Source organism: Pristiophorus japonicus, chromosome 3 (assembly GCF_044704955.1).
Source record: "Pristiophorus japonicus isolate sPriJap1 chromosome 3, sPriJap1.hap1, whole genome shotgun sequence".
Lineage (NCBI taxonomy): Eukaryota > Metazoa > Chordata > Chondrichthyes > Pristiophoridae > Pristiophorus > Pristiophorus japonicus.
In genome coordinates, this window is record NC_091979.1 from 4,506,095 (window position 1) to 4,526,866 (window position 20,772).

General features: G+C 48.6%; 1 protein-coding gene across 1 annotated transcript in view; it reads left to right on the forward strand.

Moving 5' to 3' along the window:
• Positions 1-20,772, forward strand: part of stk11ip (serine/threonine kinase 11 interacting protein) — a 194,639-nt gene that overhangs the window by 52,361 nt on the left and 121,506 nt on the right. Inside the window, exons 5-8 of the mRNA XM_070875140.1 lie at positions 1,327-1,422; positions 14,520-14,627; positions 16,198-16,269; positions 16,590-16,719. Coding sequence (XP_070731241.1) covers positions 1,327-1,422; positions 14,520-14,627; positions 16,198-16,269; positions 16,590-16,719 — 406 coding nt within the window. The remainder of the gene's footprint in view (positions 1-1,326; positions 1,423-14,519; positions 14,628-16,197; positions 16,270-16,589; positions 16,720-20,772) is intronic.

The following is a 20,772-nucleotide window of genomic DNA, read 5'->3' on the forward strand; positions in this document are numbered from 1 at the left end:
CCCCCCTCTCTCTTTTGCCCCCCCCTCTCTCTTTTGCCCCCCCCTCTCTCTTTTGCCCCCCCCTCTCTCTTTTGCCCCCCCCTCTCTCTTTTGCCCCCCCCTCTCTCTTTTGCCCCCCCCTCTCTCTTTTGCCCCCCCCTCTCTCTTTTGCCCCCCCCTCTCTCTTTTGCCCCCCGCTCTCTCTTTTGCCCCCCCCTCTCTCTTTTGCCCCCCCTCTCTCTTTTGCCCCCCCTCTCTCTTTTGCCCCCCCTCTCTCTTTTGCCCCCCCTCTCTCTTTTGCCCCCCCTCTCTCTTTTGCCCCCCCTCTCTCTTTTGCCCCCCCTCTCTCTTTTGCCCCCCCTCTCTCTTTTGCCCCCCCTCTCTCTTTTGCCCCCCCCTCTCTCTTTTGCCCCCCCCTCTCTCTTTTGCCCCCCCCTCTCTCTTTTGCCCCCCCCTCTCTCTTTTGCCCCCCCCTCTCTCTTTTGCCCCCCCCTCTCTCTTTTGCCCCCCCCTCTCTCTTTTGCCCCCCCCTCTCTCTTTTGCCCCCCCCTCTCTCTTTTGCCCCCCCCTCTCTCTTTTGCCCCCCCCTCTCTCTTTTGCCCCCCCCTCTCTCTTTTGCCCCCCCCCCTCTCTTTTGCCCCCCCCCCTCTCTTTTGCCCCCCCCTCTCTCTTTTGCCCCCCCCTCTCTCTTTTGCCCCCCCCTCTCTCTTTTGCCCCCCCCCTCTCTCTTGCCCCCCCCTCTCTCTCTTGCCCCCCCTCTCTCTCTCGCCCCCCCACTCTCTCTCGCCCCCCCCCTCTCTCTCTCGCCCCCCCCCTCTCTCTCTCGCCCCCCCCCTCTCTCTCTCGCCCCCCCCCTCTCTCTCTTGCCCCCCCCTCTCTCTCTTGCCCCCCCCCTCTCTCTCTTGCCCCCCCCTCTCTCTCTTGCCCCCCCCCTCTCTCTCTTGCCCCCCCCTCTCTCTCTTGCCCCCCCCCTCTCTCTCTTGCCCCCCCCCTCTCTCTCTTGCCCCCCCCCTCTCTCTCTTGCCCCCCCCCTCTCTCTCTTGCCCCCCCCCTCTCTCTCTTGCCCCCCCCTCTCTCTCTTGCCCCCCCCCTCTCTCTTGCCCCCCCCTCTCTCTCTTGCCCCCCCCCCTCTCTCTCTTGCCCCCCCCCCTCTCTCTTGCCCCCCCCCCTCTCTCTCTTGCCCCCCCCCTCTCTCTCTCTTGCCCCCCCCCCCTCTCTCTCTCTTGCCCCCCCCCCTCTCTTTCTTGCCCCCCCCTCTCTCTTTCTTGCCCCCCCCCCCCCCGGAACGGACTATTGCGTTTCTCCGGCGCGAGGTTAAGCCCCTGACCTGTGTGTTGTGTGTTCCAGCTGAAGCGGATCCCCCCTCACTGTTTGGAAGGGCTGCGGGGTGTGTACACGAGGTTAGAAATCCTCGTCTGTTCAAGCTGCATCAACACCATCGAGGTGAGTCAGTGTCCTCCATCAAACATAAACGTGGCGCATGTGTAGTCTGGGCCCTGATTAATATTTTATAAAAAGGGAGAACTAGCATTTACACTGCGCCTTTTCACATTTGGCCATCCGAAAGTGCTCGATACCCAGGGAAGTATTGCAATGGAGCAGCTGATTTGCACACAGCTAGCTCCCACAAACAGAAATGGTAATAATGACCATATCACCTGTTTGTGATGTTGGTTGAAGGATAAATATTGGTCCCAGGACACCGGGGATCATTCCCCTGCTCGTCTTTGAAATAGTGCCGTGGGATCATTTACGTCTGAGTGGGCAGACGGGGCCTCGGTTTTAATGTCTCAGCTGAACGACAGTACAGCGCTGCCTCGGCACTGCACTGGGAGTGTCAGCCTAGGTGAGACTTGAACCCACAACCTTCTGATTCAGAGTTGAGAGTGCTGCCTGTTGACCTTGGTGGCCCGGAGTGAGGTGATAATGTGTGGGGATAGGTGGGCAGAGCATAGCAATCACTGAGGGTTCATACTCCTTATCGGTACGAAGGGAAATGGAGCAAATGGAGTTAAGACGCAGATCAGCCACGACATGATCCAATGTCGGAACATCCTCGAGGAGCTGAATGGCCTTCTCCTGTTCCTATTCATCCAGTGACTCCTTAAGTGTGTGCGCACACGTGTTTATGGATGAAGGAATAGAGAGTTATATGTTCAAGGTTAAGCATGTCACTATGTTGGGAGGCACAGGAAGTTGTGTGGATCGGAGCAGGAGGTATAAAAGGGCGTAAAGATTAATGGAGTAGATTGGGCCTCTACTCTGGAGTTCAGAAGAATGAGAGGTGGTCTCATTGGAACATAAGATTCTGAGCGGGGGTTGACAGGGTAGATGCTAAGAGAGCAACACATCCCGGCCTGCAAGACCATCGGCGGGCCGGGGCCATTGGAGGGGGCTGTGTACGGTGGCGTGGCACGGCAGGGAGCAGCGCGTGTTGCTGCAGGAGAGCGACGACTGCGAAGAGAACGACTCGATTTGACGTCTTCCCAAATCCAGGTCGCTGATTGCAGTGTGGGTAGGTACAGCAGGAACGGCGAGAGATTGCAGAGCGATGTGATCGAGGGCCCAGGCCCAGCCCACACTGCGATATGTGAGCGCACTAGGTCCGTGCAGCAGAGCTGGTCTCCAGTCGTCCTGGTTAACCCTTGCCACCGGACCAGGACCTAGCTCTGTCAAGCCCCGTGTGGTGGCTGGTGTGCAACGGTCACCCCACGTTAAAACAAATCCACACACAGGCATCTTCCACCCTTCAGGATGTAGTTCTGGACCTTCATTGAAACACCTGTGAACTCATCCCTTTTTGGTGTGGAAGCAAGTCACCTTCGATACAAGGGACTGCCTCTGATAAAAGGCTGTTTCCCCTGGCTGGGGCATCTAGAACTAGAGGGCAGAATCTTAGGACAAGGGGTCGGCCATTTGGGACTGATGAGAAAAGTCTTCACTTGGAGGCCATTTAGGGTTTGTGAATCTATGGAATTATCTACCCCAGAGGGCTGTGGATGCTGAATCATTGGGAGGGTGCAGAGATTTACAAGGATGATACCAGAAATAAGAGTATATGTATCTGGAAAGGATGAACAGGCTGGGTCGGTCTCTTCTCTTGAAATTAGAAAGCTGAGGGGTGACCTAACAGAGGTATTTAAAATGATGAAAGGTTTTGATAGAGTGGATACCGAGAGTGTGTTTCCACTTGTGGGGAAGAGCATAACTAGAGGCCATCAACATAAGATAGTCACCAAGAAATCCAACAGGGAATTCAGAAGGAACTTTTCCCCAGAGAGGGGTGAGAATGTGGAACTCGCTACCACAGGGAGGGGTTGAGGCGAATAATATCGATGCATTTAAGGGGGGGCTGGACAAGCGTATGGGGGAGAGGGGAATGGAGGGTTATGCTGATGGATTTAGATGAGGAAAGACTGGAGGAGGCTCGAGTGGATTCCTACACGTGTGGGAAGTGCATCCGCCTGCAACTCCTGACAGACCGCATTGCGGCACGAGAGCTGCAGGTGGGTTTACTCTGGAGTATCTGCGATGCTGAGGATGACGTGAATAGCACGCTTAGTGAGTTGGTCTTACCGCAGGTAAAGGGTACACAGCCAGATAGGGAATAGGTGACCAACAGGAAGAGCAGTGGAAGGAAGGTAGTGCAGGGGTCCCGTGCGGTCATCCCCCTGCAAAACAGATACACCGCTTTGGGTACTGTTGAAGGGGATGACTCATCAGGGGAGGGCAGCAGCAGCCAAGTTCATGGCACCGTGGGTGGCTGTGCTGCACAGGAGGGCAGGAAAATGAGTGGGAGACCTATAGTGATAAGGGATTCGACTGTAAGGGCAATAGAGAGGCGTTTCTGCAGCCGCAACCGAGACTCTAGGATGGTATGTTGCCTCCCTGGTGCAAGAGTCAAGGATGTCTCGGAGCGGGTGCAGGACATTCTGAAGGGGGAGGGTGAACAGCCAGTTGTCGTGGTGCATACAGGTACCAGCGATATAGGTTTTAAAAAAAAAGGGATGAGGTCCTACAAGACGAATTTAGGGAGCTAGGAGCTAAATTTAAAAAGTAGGACCTCAAAAGTAGTAATCTCAGGATTGCTACCAGTGCCACGTGCTAGTCAGAGTAGGAATCGCAGAATAGCTCAGATGAATATGTGACTTGAGGAATTGTGCAGAAGGGAGGGAGTCAAATTCCTGGGACATTGGAACCTGTTTTGGGGGAGGTGGGACCAGTACAAACCGGACGGTCTGCACCTGGGCAGGACTGGAACCAATGTCCTAGGGGGAGTGTTTGCTAGTGCTGTTGGGGAGGGGTGAAACTAATATGGCAGGGGGATGGGAACCTATGCAGAGAGACAGAGGGAAGTAGAATGAGGGCAGAAGCAAAAGATAGAAAGAAGAAAAGTAAAAGTGGAGGGCAGAGAAACCTAAGGCAAAAAGCAAAAAGGTCCACATTACAGCAAAATTCTAAAGGGGCAAAGGGTGTTAAAAAGACAAGCCTGAAGGCTCTGTGTCTCAATGCGAGGAGTATTCGGAATAAGGTGGACGAATTAACTGCGCAGACAGCAGTTAACGGATATGATATAATTGGCATCACGGAGACATGGCTCCAGGGTGACCAAGGCTGGGAACTCAACATCCAGGGTATTCAACATTCAGGAAGCATAGACAGAAAAGAAAAGGAGGTGGGGTGACGTTGCTGGTTAAAGAGGAAATTAATGCAATAGTAAGGAGGGACATTAGCCTGGATGATGTGGAATCGGTATGGGTGGAGCTGCGGAATACCAAAGGGCAGAAAACGCGAGTGGGAGTTGTGTACAGACCACCAAACAGTAGTAGTGAGGTTGGGGACAGCATCAAACAAGAAATTAGGGATGCGTGCAATAAAGGTACAGCAGTTATCATGGGCGACTTTAATCTACATATTGACTGGGCTAACCAAACTGGTAGCAATGCGGTGGAGGAAGATTTCCTGGAGTGTATTAGGGATGGTTTTCTAGACCAATATGTCGAGGAACCAACCAGAGAGCTGGCCATCTTAGACTGGGTGATGTGTAATGGGAAAGGACTAATTAACAATCTTGTTGTGCGAGGCCCCAGGGGAAGAGTGACCATAATATGGTAGAATTCTTTATTAAGATGGAGAGTGACGCAGATAGTTCAGAGACTAGGGTCCTGAACTTAAGGAAAGGTAACTTCGATGGTATGAGACGTGAATTGGCTAGAATTCTCTACCACAGAAAGTTGTTGAGGCCAATTCACTAAATATATTCAAAAAGGAGTTAGATGAGGTCCTTACTGCTAGGAGGATCAAGGGGTATGGTGAGAAAGCAGGAATGGGGTACTGAAGTTGAATGTTCAGCCATGAACTCATTGAATGGCGGTGCAGGCTAGAAGGGCCGAATGACCTACTCCTGCACCTATTTTCTATGTTTCTATGTTTTTATGAATATACTGGCGAGTGATACTTAAAGGGTTGACGGTGGATAGGCAATGGCAAACATTTAAAGATCACATGGATGAACTTCAACAATTGTACATCCCTGTCTGGAGTAAAAATAAAAAGGGGAAGGTGGCTCAACCGTGGCTAACAAGGGAAATTAAGGATAGTGCTAAATCCAAGGAAGAGGCATATAAATTGGCCAGAAAAAGCAGCAAACCAGAGGACTGGGAGAATTTTGTAATACAGCAGAGGAGGACAAAGGGTTTAATTAGGAGAGGGAAAAGAGAGTATGAGAGGAAGCTTGCTGGGAACATAAAAACTGACTGCAAAAGCTTCTATAGATATGTGAAGAGAAAAAGATTAGTGAAGACAAACATAGGTCCCTTGCAGTTGGATTCAGGTGAATTTATAAGAGGGAACAAAGAAATGGCAGACCAGTTAAACAAATACTTTGATTCTGTTTTCATGAAGAAAGGCACAAATAACCTTCCGGAAAAACTGGGGGACTGAGGGCCTGGTGAGAAGGAGAAACTGAAGGAAATCTTTATTAGGCGGGAAATTGTGTTAGGGAAATTGATGGGATTCAAGACCGATAAATCCCCGGGGCATCCCAGAGTACTTAAGGAAGTGGCCATAGAAATAGTGGATGCATTGGTGATCATTTTCCAACAGTCTATCGACCCTGGATCAGTTCCTGTGGACTGGAGGGTAGCTAATGTAACACCACTTTTTTAAAAAAGGAGGGAGAGAGAAAACGGGTAATTATAGATCGGTTAGTCTGACATCAGTAGTGGGGAAAATGTTGGAATCAATTATTAAAGATGAAATAGCAGTGTATTTGGAAAGCAGTGACAGGATCGGTGAGAGTCAGCATGGATTTATGAAAGGGAAATCATGCTTGACAAATGTTCTAGAATTTTTTGAGGATGTAAGTGGTAGAGTAGACAAGGGAGAACCAGTGGATTTGGTGTATTTTGACTTTCAAAAGGCTTTTGACAAGGTCCCACACAAGAGATTGGTGTGCAAAATCAAAGCGCATGGTATTGGGGGTAATGTACTGACATGGATAGAGAACTGGTTGGCAGACAGGAAGCAGAGAGTCGGGATAAACGGGTCCTTTTCAGAATGGCAGGCAGTGACTAGTGGAGTGCTGCAGGGCTCAGTGCTGGGATCAGCTCTTTACAATATACATTAATGATTTAGATGAAGGAATTGAGTGTAATATCTCCAAGTTTGCAGATGACACTAAGCTGGATAGCGGAGTGAGCTGTGAGGAGGATGCTAAGAGGCTGCAGGGTGAATTGGACAGGTTAGGTGAGTGGACAAATGCATGGCAGATGCAGTATAATGTAGATAAATGTGAGGTTATCCACTTTGGGGGCAAAAACACGAAGGCAGAATATTATCTGAATGGCGGCAGATTAGGAAAAGGGGAGGTGCAACGAGACCTGGGTGTCATGGTAAATCAGTCATTGAAAGTCGGCATGCAGGTACAGCAGGCAGTGAAGAAAGCAAATGATATGTTGGCCTTCATAGCTAGGGGATTTTAAGTATAGGAGCAGAGAGGTCTTACTGAATTGTACAGGTCCTTGGTGAGGCTTCATCTGGTATATTATGTTCAGTTTTGGTCTCCTAATCTGAGGAAGGACATTCTTGCTATTGAGGGAGTGCAGCGAAGGTTCACCAGACTGATTCCCGGGATGGCGGGACTGACATATGAGGAGAGACTGGATCAACTGGGCCTTTATTCACTGGAGTTTAGAAGGATGAGAGGGGACCTCATAGAAACATATAAGATTCTGACGGGACTGGACAGGTTAGATGCGGGAAGATTGTTCCTGATGTTGGGGATGTCCAGAACCAGGGGACACAGTCTCAGGATAAGGGGTAGGCCATTTAGGACCGAGATGAGGAGAAACTTCTTCACTCAGAGTTGTTAACCTGTGGAATTCTCTACCACAGAGAGTTATTGATGCCAGTTCATTGGATATATTCAAGAGGGAGTTAAATATGGCCCTTACGGCTAAAGGGATCAAGGGGTACGGAGAGAAAGCGGGAAAGGGGTACTGAGGGAATGATCAGCCATGATCTTATTGAATGGCGGTGAAAGGCCGAATGGCCTACTCCTGCACCTATTTTCTATGTTTCTATAAACGCCGGCATGGACTGTTTGAGCCGAATGGCCTGTCTCTGTGCCGTATATCCCATGTAGTATATTCAAGGCTGAGATCGATAGACTTTTGGACTCTCGGGGAATCGAGGTATCTGGAGATCGGGTGGGAAAGTGGAGTTGAGGTCAATGATCAGCCGTGATCTTATTGAATGGCGGAGCAGGCTCGAGAGGCCGTATGGCCTACTCCTGCTACTATTTCTCATGTTCTCATATAAACAGGTTAAGTGAGTGGGCAAAACTGTAGCAGATGGAGTTCAGTGCGAGGTCATCCATGTTGGTTCCAAGAAGGACATATCGGAATATTTCCTTAACGGTGAGAGACTAAGAAGAATTGGAGGTGCAAAGGGAATTGGGTGCCCAGGTTCTGAAATCACATACTAGTGGACAGGTACAAAAAGTAATTAAAAAGGCTCATGGAATGTGGGTCTCCGGGGGATTGGAATACAGAGGAGAGGAAGTTAAGGTTCCGTTGTACAGAACCTTGGTCAGACCCCATCTGGGACTGTGTCCAGTCCTGGGACTTTCACCTCGGGGAGGATATAGCTGCCTTGGAGCGGGAGCAGTGCAACTTCACCAGAATGATACGCGGGGATAAAAGGCTGAAATTAGGAGGACAAGTTGCATTATCTTGTATTCCTTGAGTTTAGAATGTTGAGTGATGATGAAAGGGATTCGATAGGTTGGACACAGGGAAAGTATTTCCTCTGGGGAGGGAGTGAGTGAGGTAGGTGGGTGGGGGAGGGAGCGAGACCAGTTCAAGGAGCACAAGCTTAAAACTAGAGCTGGGCTGTTCGGGGTGAAATCAGGCAGCACTTCTTCTTCATGAGGGTAGCGGAAATCTGGGGCACTCCCACAAAAGGTAGTCGATTCTGGGGGCCAATTGGAGCTTTCAAGGCTCGAACCATAGAATGGTTGCAGCACAGAAGAAGGCCATTCGGCCCGTCGAGCCCGTGCCGGCTCTCTGCAAGAGCACTTCTTTGCCAGTCCCACTCCCCCGCCCTTTCCCCGCAGCCCTGCAAATTTTTATAACGCCGAACATAAGAAATCGGAGTAGGCCATACGACCCCTCGAACCTTCTCCGCTATTCACGAGGCTGATTCCGGAGATGAGGGGGTTACCTTATGATGATAGATTGAGTAGACTGGGTCTTTACTCGTTGGAGTTCAGAAGGATGAGGGGTGATCTTATAGAAACATTTAAAATAATGAAAAGGATAGACAAGATAGAGGCAGAGAGGTTGTTTCCACTGGTCGGAGAGAGTAGAACTAGGGGGCACAGCCTCAAAATACGGGGGAGCCAATTTAAAACCGAGTTGAGAAGGAATTTCTTCTACCAGAGGGTTGTGAACCTGTGGAATTCTCTGCCCAAGGAAGCAGTTGAGGCTAGCTCATTGAATGTATTCAAATCATAGATAGATTTTTAACCATTAAGGGTTACGGGGAGCGGGCGGGTAAGTGGAGCTGAGTCCACGGCCAGATCAGCCATGATCTTTTTGAATGGCGGAGCAGGCTTAAGGGGCTAGATGGCCTACTCCTGTTCCTAATTCTTATGTTCTTATTTAATACGATCATGGCTGATCTGATCATGGACTCGAGTCCACTTCCCTGCCCACTCCCCCTAGTTCTAGTCTCCCCCATCAGTGGAACATCCTCTCTGCATCCACCTTGTCAAGCCCCCTCTTAATCTTATACGTTTCAATAAGATCACCTCTCATTCTTCTGAACTCCAATGAGTAGAGGCCCAACCTACTCAACCTTTCCTCATAAGTCAACCCCCTCATCCCTGGAATCAACCAAGTGAACCTTCTCTGGACTGCCTCCAAAGCAAGTATATCCTTTCGTAAATATGGAGACCAAAACTGCACGCAGTATTCCAGGTGTGGCCTCACCAATACCCTGTATAACTGTAGCAAGACTTCCCTGCTTTTATACACCATCCCCTTTGCAATAAAAGCCAAGGTTCCATTGGCCTTCCTGATCACTTGCTGTACCTGCATACTAACCTTTTGTGTTTCATGCACACCCCCAGGTCCCGCTGTACTGCAGCACTTTGCAATCTTTCTCCATTTAAATAACTTGCTCTTTGATTTTTTTCTGCTAAAGTGCATGACTTCACACTTTCCAACATTATACTCCATCTGCTAAATTTTTGCCCACTCACTTAGCCTGCCTATGTCCTTTTGCAGATTTTGTGTCCTCCTCACACATTGCTTTTCCTCCCATTTTTGTATCGTCAGCAAACTTGGCAACGTTACACTCGGTCCCTTCTTCCAAGTCGTTAATATAGATTGTAAATAGTTGGGGTCCCAGCACTGATCCCTGCGGCACCCCACTTGTTACTGGTTGCCAACCAGAGAATGACCCATTTATCCCGACTCTCTGTTTTCTGTTAGTTAGCCAATCCTCTATCCATGCTAATATATTACCCCCAACCCCGTGAACTTTTATCTTGTGCAGTAACCTTTTATGTGGCACCTTGTCAAATGCCTTCTGGAAGTCCCAATACACCACATCCACTGGTTCCCCTTTATCCACCCTGTTCATTACATCCTCAAAGAACTCCAGCAAATTTGTCAAACATGACTTCCCCTTCATAAATCCATGCTGACTCTGCCTGACCGAATTTTGCTTTTCCAAATGTCCTGCTACTGCTTCTTTAATAATGGACTCCAACATTTTCCCAACCACAGATGTTGGGCTAACTGGTCTATAGTTTCCTGCTTTTAGTCTGCCTCCTTTTTTAAATAGGGGCGTTACATTTGCAGTTTTCCAATCTGCTTGGACCTCCCCAGAATCCAGGGAATTTTGGTAAATTACAACCACGTACCTTCAGGTACTTATCCAATTCCCTTTTGAAAGCCACGATTGAGTCTGCCTCCACCCCACTTTCAGGTGGTGCATTCCAGATCCCAACCACTCGCTGCGTAAATTTTTTAAAAATATACTTTTTTTTTTCTCGTGTCGCCTTTGGTTCTTCTGACAATCACCTTAAATCTGTGTCCTCTGGATCTTGACCCTTCCGCCACTGGGCTTTCTGTGTGTGTGTGCCTGTGTGTGTGTGTGCGCGCCCCCTCTTTTCCCCCCCCCCCCCCCCCCCCCCTCCCAACATCATCTTCCTTGATGAAGGCAGATGCAAATTACTCATATAGTACCTCAGCCATACCCTTGGCCTCCATGTGTAAGTCTCCATTTTGGTCCCTAATCGGCCCCAACCCCTCCCCTTACTACCCATTTGCTATTTATATGCCGATAGAAGACTTTTGAATTGCCTTTTATGTTAACTACCAGTTTATTCTCGTAACTTTCTGTATTCAGCCTGATTCTCACTTGTATTCTCGACCTGATATCTGTCATACGCCTCCTTTTTCTGCTTCATCTTACTCTCTATCTCTTTCGTCATCCAGGGAGCTCTGGCTTTGCGTGCCCAACCTTTCCCCCTCGTGGGAATGTACCTCGACTGGACCTGAACTATCTTCTCTTTAAGGGGAGCCCATTGTTCCATTACAGTTTTAGCAACATAGAAACATAGAAAATAGGTGCAGGAGTAGGCCATTCGGCCCTTCGAGCCTGCACCACTATTCAATAAGATCATGGCTGATCATTCCCTCAGTACCCCTTTCCTGCTTTCCCTCCATACCCCTTGATCCCCTTAGCCGTAAGGGCCACATCGTATGCCAGATAAGAGATTCCCTAAGCAAATGCTTTATGCGGAGCTCCTTCGTGGTAAATGAGCCAAAGGTGGGCAGCGGAAACGTTATAAGGGCACCCTCGAAGTCTCCCTGGTTAAGTGCGACATCACCACTAACCTCACATTTATCCACATTATGCTGCATCTGCCATGCATTTGCCCACTCACCTAACCTGTCCAAGTCACCCTGCAGCCTCTTAGCATCCCCCTCACAGCTCACACCGCCACCCAGCTTAGTGTCATCTGCAAACTTGGAGATATAACAATCAATTCCTTCGTCTAAATCATTGATGTATATTGTAAAGAGCTGGGGTCCCAGCACTGAGCCCTGCGGCACTCTACTAGTCACTGCCTGCCATTCTGAAAAGGACCCGTTTATCCCGACTCTCTGCTTCCTGTCTGCCAACCAGTTCTCTATCCACGTCAATACATTACCCTCAATACCATGTGCTTTAATTTTGCACACCAATCTCTTGTGTGGGACCTTGTCCAAAGGCTTTTGAAAGTCTAAATACACCACATCCACTGGTTCTCCCTTGCCGACTCTGCGAGTTACATCCTCAAAAAATTCTAGACTATTTGTCAAGCATGATTTCCCTTTCATAAATCTGTGCTGACTTGGACTGATCGTGTCACTGCTTTCCAAATGCACGACTATTACTACTTTAATAATTGATTCCAGCATTTTTCCTACCACCGATCTCAGGCTAACTGGTCTATTATTCCCTGTTTTTTCTCTCCCGCCTTTTTTTAAAAAGTGGTGTTACATTAGCTACCCTCCAGTCCATAGGAAGTGACCCAGAGTCGATAGACTGTTGGAAAATGATCACCAATGAATCCACTGTTCCGAGGGCCACTTCCTTAAGTACTCTGGGATGCAGACTATCAGGCCCTGGGGATTTATTGGCCTTCAATCCCATTAATTTCCCGAACACCATTTCCTGACTAATAAGGATTTTGTTCAGTTCCTCCTTCTCGCTCGGTCCCCTAATATTTCCAGAAGGTTATTTGTGTCTTCCTTCGTGAAAACAGAACCAAAGTATTTGTTTAACTGGTCCGCCATTTCTTTGTTCCCCATTATATATTCACCTGAATCTGACTGCAAGGGACCTACGTTTGTTTTCACTAATCTTTTTCTCTTCACCTAGCTATCGAAGCTTTTGCAGTCAGTTTTTATGTTCCCAGCAAGCTTCCTCTCATACTCTCTTTTCCCCCTCTTAATTAAACCTTTTGTCCTCCTCTACCGAATTCTAAATTTCTCCCAGTCCTCAGGTTTGCTGCTTTGTCTCGCCAATTTATATGCCTCTTCCTTGGATTTAACACTATCCCTAATTTCCCTTGTTAGCCACGGTTGAGCCACCTTTCCCGTTTTATTTTTAACGCCAGACAGGGATGTACAATTGTTGAAGTTCATCCATGTGATCTTTAAATGTTTGCCATTGCCTATCCACTGTCAACCCTTTAAGTATCATTCGCCAGTCTATTCTAGCCAATTCACGCCTCATACCATCGAAGTTACCTTTCTTTAAGTTCAGGACCCCAGTCTCTGAATTAACTCTACCACTTTGCCGACCACTCTTTGATTCCCGTTTACCCGGGCCAGATTCGTTATCAACCCATTGAAATTGGCCTTTCTCCAATGAAGTTTTTTTTACTCTAGATTGCTCCCTGTCCATTTCCATAGCTAACCTAAACCTTATGATACTATGATCAGTGTTCCCTAAATGTTCCCCTACTGACACTTGCTCCCCTTGACTCACTCATTCCCCAGAACCAGATCCAGCAAGACCAAGACTAAGATCAATAGATTTTTGACAGTGAACAGTTTTGAGAGCTATGGAGCAAAGGTGGATTGAGATACAGATCAGCCTTCATGTAATTGAATAGCGGAATGTGCCCCTTGTACTCACAGAATCAGAGAAATTTACAGCACAGAACGAGGCCATTCGGCCCATTGTGTCCGTGCCGGCCGACCAAGAGCTACCCAGCTGAATCCCACTTTCCAGCTCTCGGTCTGTAGCCCTGTAGGTTACGGCACATCCAAGTATTTTTTAAATGTGGTGAGGGTTTCTGCCTCTACCACCCTTTCAGGCAGTGAGTTACAGACCCCCACCACCCTCTGGGTGAAGAAATTTCCCCTCAAATCCCCTCTAAAGCTCCCCTAATTACTTTAAATCTATGGCCCCTGGTTGTTGATCCCTCTGCTAAGGGAAATAGGCCCTTTCAATCCAGGCCCCTCATAATTTTATACACCTCAATAAGGTCTCCCCTCAGCCTCCTCTGTTCCAAGGAAAACAACCCCAGCCTATCCAATCTGTCCTCATAGCTGAGATTCTCCAGTCCCGGCAACATCCTGGTAAATCTCCTCTGTACCCTCTCCAGTTCAATCACATCTTTCCTGTAATGTGTTGACCAGAACTGCACGCAGTACTCCAGCTGTTCGTCTCCCCCCACCAGAGGAAATGGTTTCTCTGTATCTACCCTATTAACCGGCAGAAGAGGCTTGAATGGCGGACTTGTGTGTGTGTGTGTGTGTGTGTGTGAGATTGTCACCACACTGGTCTGACAATGTTGACCGTCTGAACACGCACTCGATCCCGCCCGCTCCCTTTATTCCCTTATCCCTATCTCTGTCTTAAATTTATTCAATGTCCCAGCCTCCACAGCTCTCTGAGGCAATGAATTCCACAGATTTACAACCCTCTGAGAAGAAATTCCTCCTCATCTCAGTTTTAAATGTGCGGTCCCTTATTCTAAGATTATGCCCCCTAGTTCTAGTCTCCCCCATCAGAGGAAACATCCTCTCTGCATCCACCTTGTCAAGCCCCCTCATAATCTTATACGTTTCAATAAGATCACCTCTCATTCTTCTGAATTCCAATGAGTAGAGGCCCAACCTCCTCAACCTTTCCTCATAAGTCAACCCCCTCATCTCCGGAATCAACCGAGTGAACCTTCTCTGAACTGCCTCCAAAGCAAGTATATCCTTTCATAAATATGGAAACCAAAACTGCACGCAGTACTCCAGGTGTGGCCTCACCAATACCCTGTATAACTGTAGCAAGACTTCCCTGCTTTTATACTCCATCCCCTTTGCAATAAAGGCCAAGATACCATTTGCCTTCCTGATCACTTGCTGTACCTGCATACTATCCTTTTGTGTTTCAGGCACAAGGACCCCTAGGTCCCACATCTTGAAGGAGCAGCTAGGTACTAAATGCATGTCTTGTCTGTCTCTCTCTCGCAGGAGATTATCTCGGTCTGCGGAGGAGACCTGAGCTCTGCGCTCCCCTGGCTGGATTTGCACACCCTCAACTTCAGCAGCAACTTCATCACCTCGCTGGACTCCTCGCTGGTAAGGTGGTTCACCGGGGTGCCGAACTGTGAGGCTGGGACTTGCATCCTCGATTTAAAGAGTAGGGAGGTGACAGACCCCAGCACCTATCCAGTTTTGATCCCTGAGTTAGCTGATCCGAGCTGGGCCAGGCTCTCCAGTGCTAATAAATACATCTCATGTCCATGACTCCGAGGTCGGAAAGAATGACTTGGGGTCGGGTACAGCACGGGGTTAGATAGAGAGTAAAGTTCCCTCGACACTGTCCCATCAAACACTCCCAGGGTAGGTACAGGGGGTTAGATACAGAGTAAATCCCCCTCTTCACTGTCCCATCAAACACTCCCAGGGTAGGTACAGGGGGTTAGATACAGAGTAAATCCCCCTCTTCACTGTCCCATCAAACACTCCCAGGGCAGGTATAGCTCGGGTTAGATACAGAGTAAAGCTCCCTCTTCACTGTCCCATCAAACACTCCCAGGGCAGGTATAGCTCGGGTTAGATACAGAGTAAAGCTCCCTCTTCACTGTCCCATCAAACACTCCCAGGGCAGGTATAGCACGGGTTAGATACAGAGTAAAGCTCCCTCTACACTGTCCCATCAAACATCCCCAGGGCAGGTACAACACTGGGTTAGATACAGAATAAAGCTCCCTCTACACTGTCCCATCAAACACCCCCAGGGTAGGTACAGGGGGTTAGATACAGAGTAAAGCTCCCTCTACACTGTCCCATCAAACACTCCCAGGGCAGGTACAGCACGGGTTAGATACAGAGTAAAGCTTCCTCTACACTGTCCCATCAAACACTCCCAGGGCAGGTACAGCATGGGGTTAGATACAGAGTAAAGCTCCCTCTACACTGTCCCATCAAACACTCCCAGGGCAGGTACAGGGGGTTCGATACAGAGTAAAGCTCCCTCTACACTGTCCCATCAAACACTCCCAGGGCAGGTACAGGGGGTTCGATACAGAGTAAAGCTCCCTCTACACTGTCCCATCACACACTCCCAGGGCAGGTACAGCACGGGGTTAGATACAGAGTAAAGCTCCCTCTACACTGTCCCATCAAACACTCCCAGGGCAGGTACAGGGAGTTAGATACAGAGTAAAGCTCCCTCTACACTGTCCCATCAAACACTCCCAGGGCAGGTACAGGGGGTTAGATACAGAGTAAAGCTCCCTCTACACTGTCCCATCAAACACTCCCAGGGCAGGTACAGGGGGTTAGATACAGAGTAAAGCTCCCTCTACACTGTCCCATCAAACACTCCCAGGGCAGGTACAGTGGGTTAGATACAGAGTAAAGCTCCCTCTACACTGTCCCATCACACACTCCCAGGGCAGGTACAGGGAGTTAGATACAGAGTAAAGCTCCCTCTACACTGTCCCATCACACACTCCCAGGGCAGGTACAGGGAGTTAGATACAGAGTAAAGCTCCCTGTGCACTGTCCCATCACACACTCCCGGGGCAGGTACACCACGGTGTGTGTTGAGGTACTAGGGGATGTGCCGAACCTCTGATGATCTCTCTGCTGTACAAGTTCTCGGGCCTGAGTGCTGTTTCTCTTCTTCCCCCACTTCCCACAGGCCCTGCTCAGTGTGCTGCGAATTCTGGACCTGAGTCACAATCAAATCCGGGACTGTGCGGAGCACCTGAAGGTGAGGAGCAGCATCCCACAGGGACTGCCGGCCCCATGAGCGGCTCTGGGGCAGGAGGTGTCTGTGAGGGGAGGGCTGTGTGGATAGTCTGAGGTATAAAGTCTGGGTACACCTTGATCGTTAGACCAGTGAGGAACGGAGCCACATGGTTCATGATGCAGTGCATGGTCATGTGGGTTGTGCAATGTACGGTCATTCTGTCCCCCACCCTCTGCCCCCCCTCCCGGGCCCTCTGACCCCCTCCCCCACCCGGTTTCTTGCACTCGCACTCTTGCTGTGCCCCTCCCTCCTACTCTGTCTAACTCCCCTGTCTCCACCAGCCGCTGTCTGAACTTGAATACGTGAACTTGAGCTACAATGTTCTGGAGAAAGTGCCCGTTTTCAGCTCCTGCTCCAGAGTGCAACTGGTCACCTTGCTCCTGCGTAACAATGAACTGGACAATATCAACGGTAAGGCCAGCTCCACGGTGCTGGATGAGCAATGATCCCTGGGGGGAGGGCGACACGGAGAAAGGCTTTGGTCTTGGCGGTGCCCTGCTTTCTCCCGTAATGTGGCAGGGTAGCGCTGCACAGGAAATTGGCCTTGGTTTGCACGGTAAGATGGCGCCCCCTGCCAGCAGCCAGAGTACTGCGAGAAGGCATGTGAGATTTTTTTACTCAGAGAGCAAGTTGAGGACCGATTGAACCTCCCTTATCTGGCACCCTCGGGACCCGGGCTGTTCTGGGATTTTTCCGGACGGGGGGTGGTCACGTTAAATTGTATGGTACAGTTACTGAGCAAAGGGATATCGGGGCTAGGAGTGCGGCTGAGAGACCATTGGTGGGGGTGGGGGAGGGGGTGGATTGTGGGGTCAGGCCAGCGATTGCAGGAGTCGGCAGTGAAGAAACATAGAAAATAGGTGCAGGAGTAGGCCATTCGGCCCTTCGAGCCTGCACCACCATTCAATATGGTCATGGCTGATCATTCACCTCAGTACCCCTTTCCTGCTTTCTCTCCATACCCCTTAATCCCTTTAGCCATAAGGGCCATATCTAACTCCCTCTTGAATAAATCTAACGAACTGGCATCAACAACTCTCTGCGGTAGAGAATTCCACAGGTTAACAACTCTGAGTGAAGAAGTTTCTCCTCATCTCGGTCCTAAATGGCTTACCCCTTATCCAAAGACTGTGTCCCCTGGTTCTGGACTTCCCCAACATCGGGAACATTCTTCCTGCATCTAACATGTCCAGTCCCGTCAGAATTTTATATATTTCTACAAGATCCCCTCTCATTCTTCGAAATTACAGTGAATATAGACCTAGTCGATCCAGTCTCTCCTCATATGTCAGTCCTGCCATCCTGGGAATCAGTCTGGTGAACCTTCGCTGCACTCCCTCAATAGCAAGAATGTCCTTCCTCAGATTAGGAGACCAAAACTGAACACACTATTCCAGGTGAGGCCTCACCAAGGCCCTGTACAACTGCAGTAAGACCTCTCTGCTCCTATACTCAAATCCCCTAGCTATGAAAGCCAACATACCATTTGCCACCTTTACCACCTGCTGTACCTGCATGCCAACTTTCAATGACAGATGTACCATGACACCCAGGTCTCGTTGCACCTTCCCTTTTCCTAATCTGCCGCCATTCAGATAATCTGCCTTTGTGTTTTTGCCTCCAAAGTGGATAACCTCACATTTATCCACATTATACTGCATCTGCCATGCATTTGCCGACTCACCTAATCTGTTCAAGTCACCCTGCAGCCTCTTAGCATCCTCCTCACAGCTCACTCCGCCATCTAGCTTAGTATCATCTGCAAACTTGGAGATATTACACTCAATTCCTTCATCTAAATCATTAATGTATATTGTAAAGAGCTGGGGTCCCAGCACTGAGCCCTGCGGTACCCCACTAGTCACTGCCTGCCATTCTGAAAAGGACCCGTTTATCCCAACTCTCTGCTTCCTGTCTGCCAACCAGTTCTCTATCCATGTCAGTACATTACCCCCAATACCATGTGCTTTAATTTTGCACACCGATCTCTTGTGTGGGACTTTGTCAAAAGCCTTTTGAAAGTCCAAATACACCACATCCACTGGTTCTCCCTTGTCCACTCTAGTTACATCCTCAAAAAAATTCTAGAAGAATGAGAGGGGACCTCACAGAAACGTTTAAAATTCTGACGGGGTTAGACAGGTTAGATGCAGGAAGAATGTTCCCAATGTTGGGAAGTCCAGAACCAGGGGACACAGTCTAAGGATAAGGGGGAAGCCATTTAGGACCGAGATGAGGAGGAATGTCTTCACCCAGAGAGTGGTGAACCTGTGGAATTCTCTACCACAGAAAGTTGTTGAGGCCAATTCACTAAATATATTCAAAAAGGAGTTAGATGAAGTCCTTACTACTAGGGGGATCAAGGGGTATGGCGAGAAAGCAGGAATGGGGTACTGAAGTTGAATGTTCAGCCATGAACTCATTGAATGGCGGTGCAGGCTAGAAGGGCCGAATGGCCTACTCCTGCACCTATTTTCTATGTTTCTATGTTTCTATGTCAAGTGTGATTTCCCTTTAATAAATCCATGCTGACTTGGACCGATCCTGTCACTGCTTTCCAAATGTGCTGTTATTTCATGTTTAATAATTGATTCCAACATTTTCCCCACTACTGATGTCAGGCTAACCGGTCTATAATTACCTGTTTTCGCTCTCCCTCCTTTCTTAAAAAGTGGTGTTACATTAGCTACCCTCCAGTCCATGGGAACTGATCCAGAGTCGATAGACTGTTCGAAAATGATCACCAAATGATCACTTTCTATGGCCACTTCCTTAAGTACTCTGGGATGCAGACTATCAGGCCACGGGGATTTATCGGCCTTCAATCCCATCAATTTCCCTAATGAAATTCCCTGACTAATAAGGATTTCCTTCAGTTCCTCCTTCTCACTAGACCCTCGGTCCCCTAGTATTTCCGGAAGGTTATTTTTTTCTTCGTGAAAACAACCAAAGTATTTGTTTAACTGGTCCGCCATTTCTTTGTTCCCCATTATAAATTCACCTGATTCTGACTGCAAGGGACCTACGTTTGTCTTCACTAATCTTTTTCTCTTCACATATCTATAGAAGCTTTTGCAGTCAGTTTTTATGTTCCCAGCAAGCTTTCTCTCATATTCTATTTTCCCCCTCCTAATTAAACCCTTTGTCCTCCTCTGCTGAATTCTAAATTTCTCCCAGTCCTCAGGTTTGCTGCTTTTTCTGGCCAATTTATATGCCTCTTCCTTGGATTTAACACTATCCTTACTTTCCCTTGTTAGCCACAGTTGAGCCACCTTCCCCGTTTTATTTTTACTCCAGACAGGGATGTACAATTGCTGAAGTTCATCCATGTGATCTTTAAATGTTTGCCATTGCCTATCCACCGGAGGCCATTCGGCCCATCATACCTTTGCTGGCTCTTTGAAAGAGCGAGCTATTTAATTAATCTCATTCTTCCCCCCCCCCCCGCGTTCAATTTTTTCCTTTTCAAGTATTTATCCAATTCCCGGTTTGAAAGTTACTATTGAATCTGCTCCCACCTCCCTTTCAGGCAGCGCGTTCCCGATCACAACAACTCGCTGTGTTCATTTTAAAAAAAAAAAAAGGTTTCCTCATATTCCCCTCTGGTTCCATCGCCGATTATCTTAAATCGGTGCCCCTCTGGTTACCCAACCTCCAGCCACTGGAAGCAGTTTCTGCTCATTTACTCTGTGTTGATGATTTTGAACACCTCCATCAAATCTCGTATTCTCCTCTGCTCTAAGAACAACAACCCCAGTTTCTCGAGTCTCTCCACATAACTGCAGTCCTCCACCCCTGGTACCACTCTGATCGATTTCCTGTGCATGCTCTCTCTGGCCTTGACATCCTTCAAGTGTGATACCGGGAACTCCAGTTAAAGCCTAAGCAATGTTTTATCAAAGTTTACCATAACTTCCTTGCTTTTGTATTCTATTCCTCTATTACTAAAGCCTAGAATCCCATGAGCTTTTATATCTACCGTCTCAACTTTTCCTGCTGTCTTCAAAGACTTGTGCACCTCCCCCCCCCCATCTCTGTTCATTGCACCCCTTTAAAATTGTACCATTTTAGTTCAAATTCCCTCTCCTCATTCTTCCTACCTAAAATGTATCACTTCAGACTTCTGTGTTAAATTTCATCTGCCCAGTTCACCAATCCATCTATGTCATCAGAACATAAGAAATAGGAGCAGGAGTCGGCCCCTCGAGCCTGCTCCGCCATTCAATAAGATCATGGCTGATCCGATCATGGACTCCGCTCCACTTCCCCGCCCGCTCCCCATAACCCTTAACTCCCTTATCGCTCACCTCTATCTCCACCTTAAATATATTCAGGGTCCCAGCTTCCACGACTCTCTGGGGCAGAGAATGCCACAGATTTACAACCCTCAGAAGAAATTTTCCTCATCTCAGTTCTAAATGGGCGGCCCTTTATTCTAAGTTTTAGTTTTCCCCAAGGAGTGGA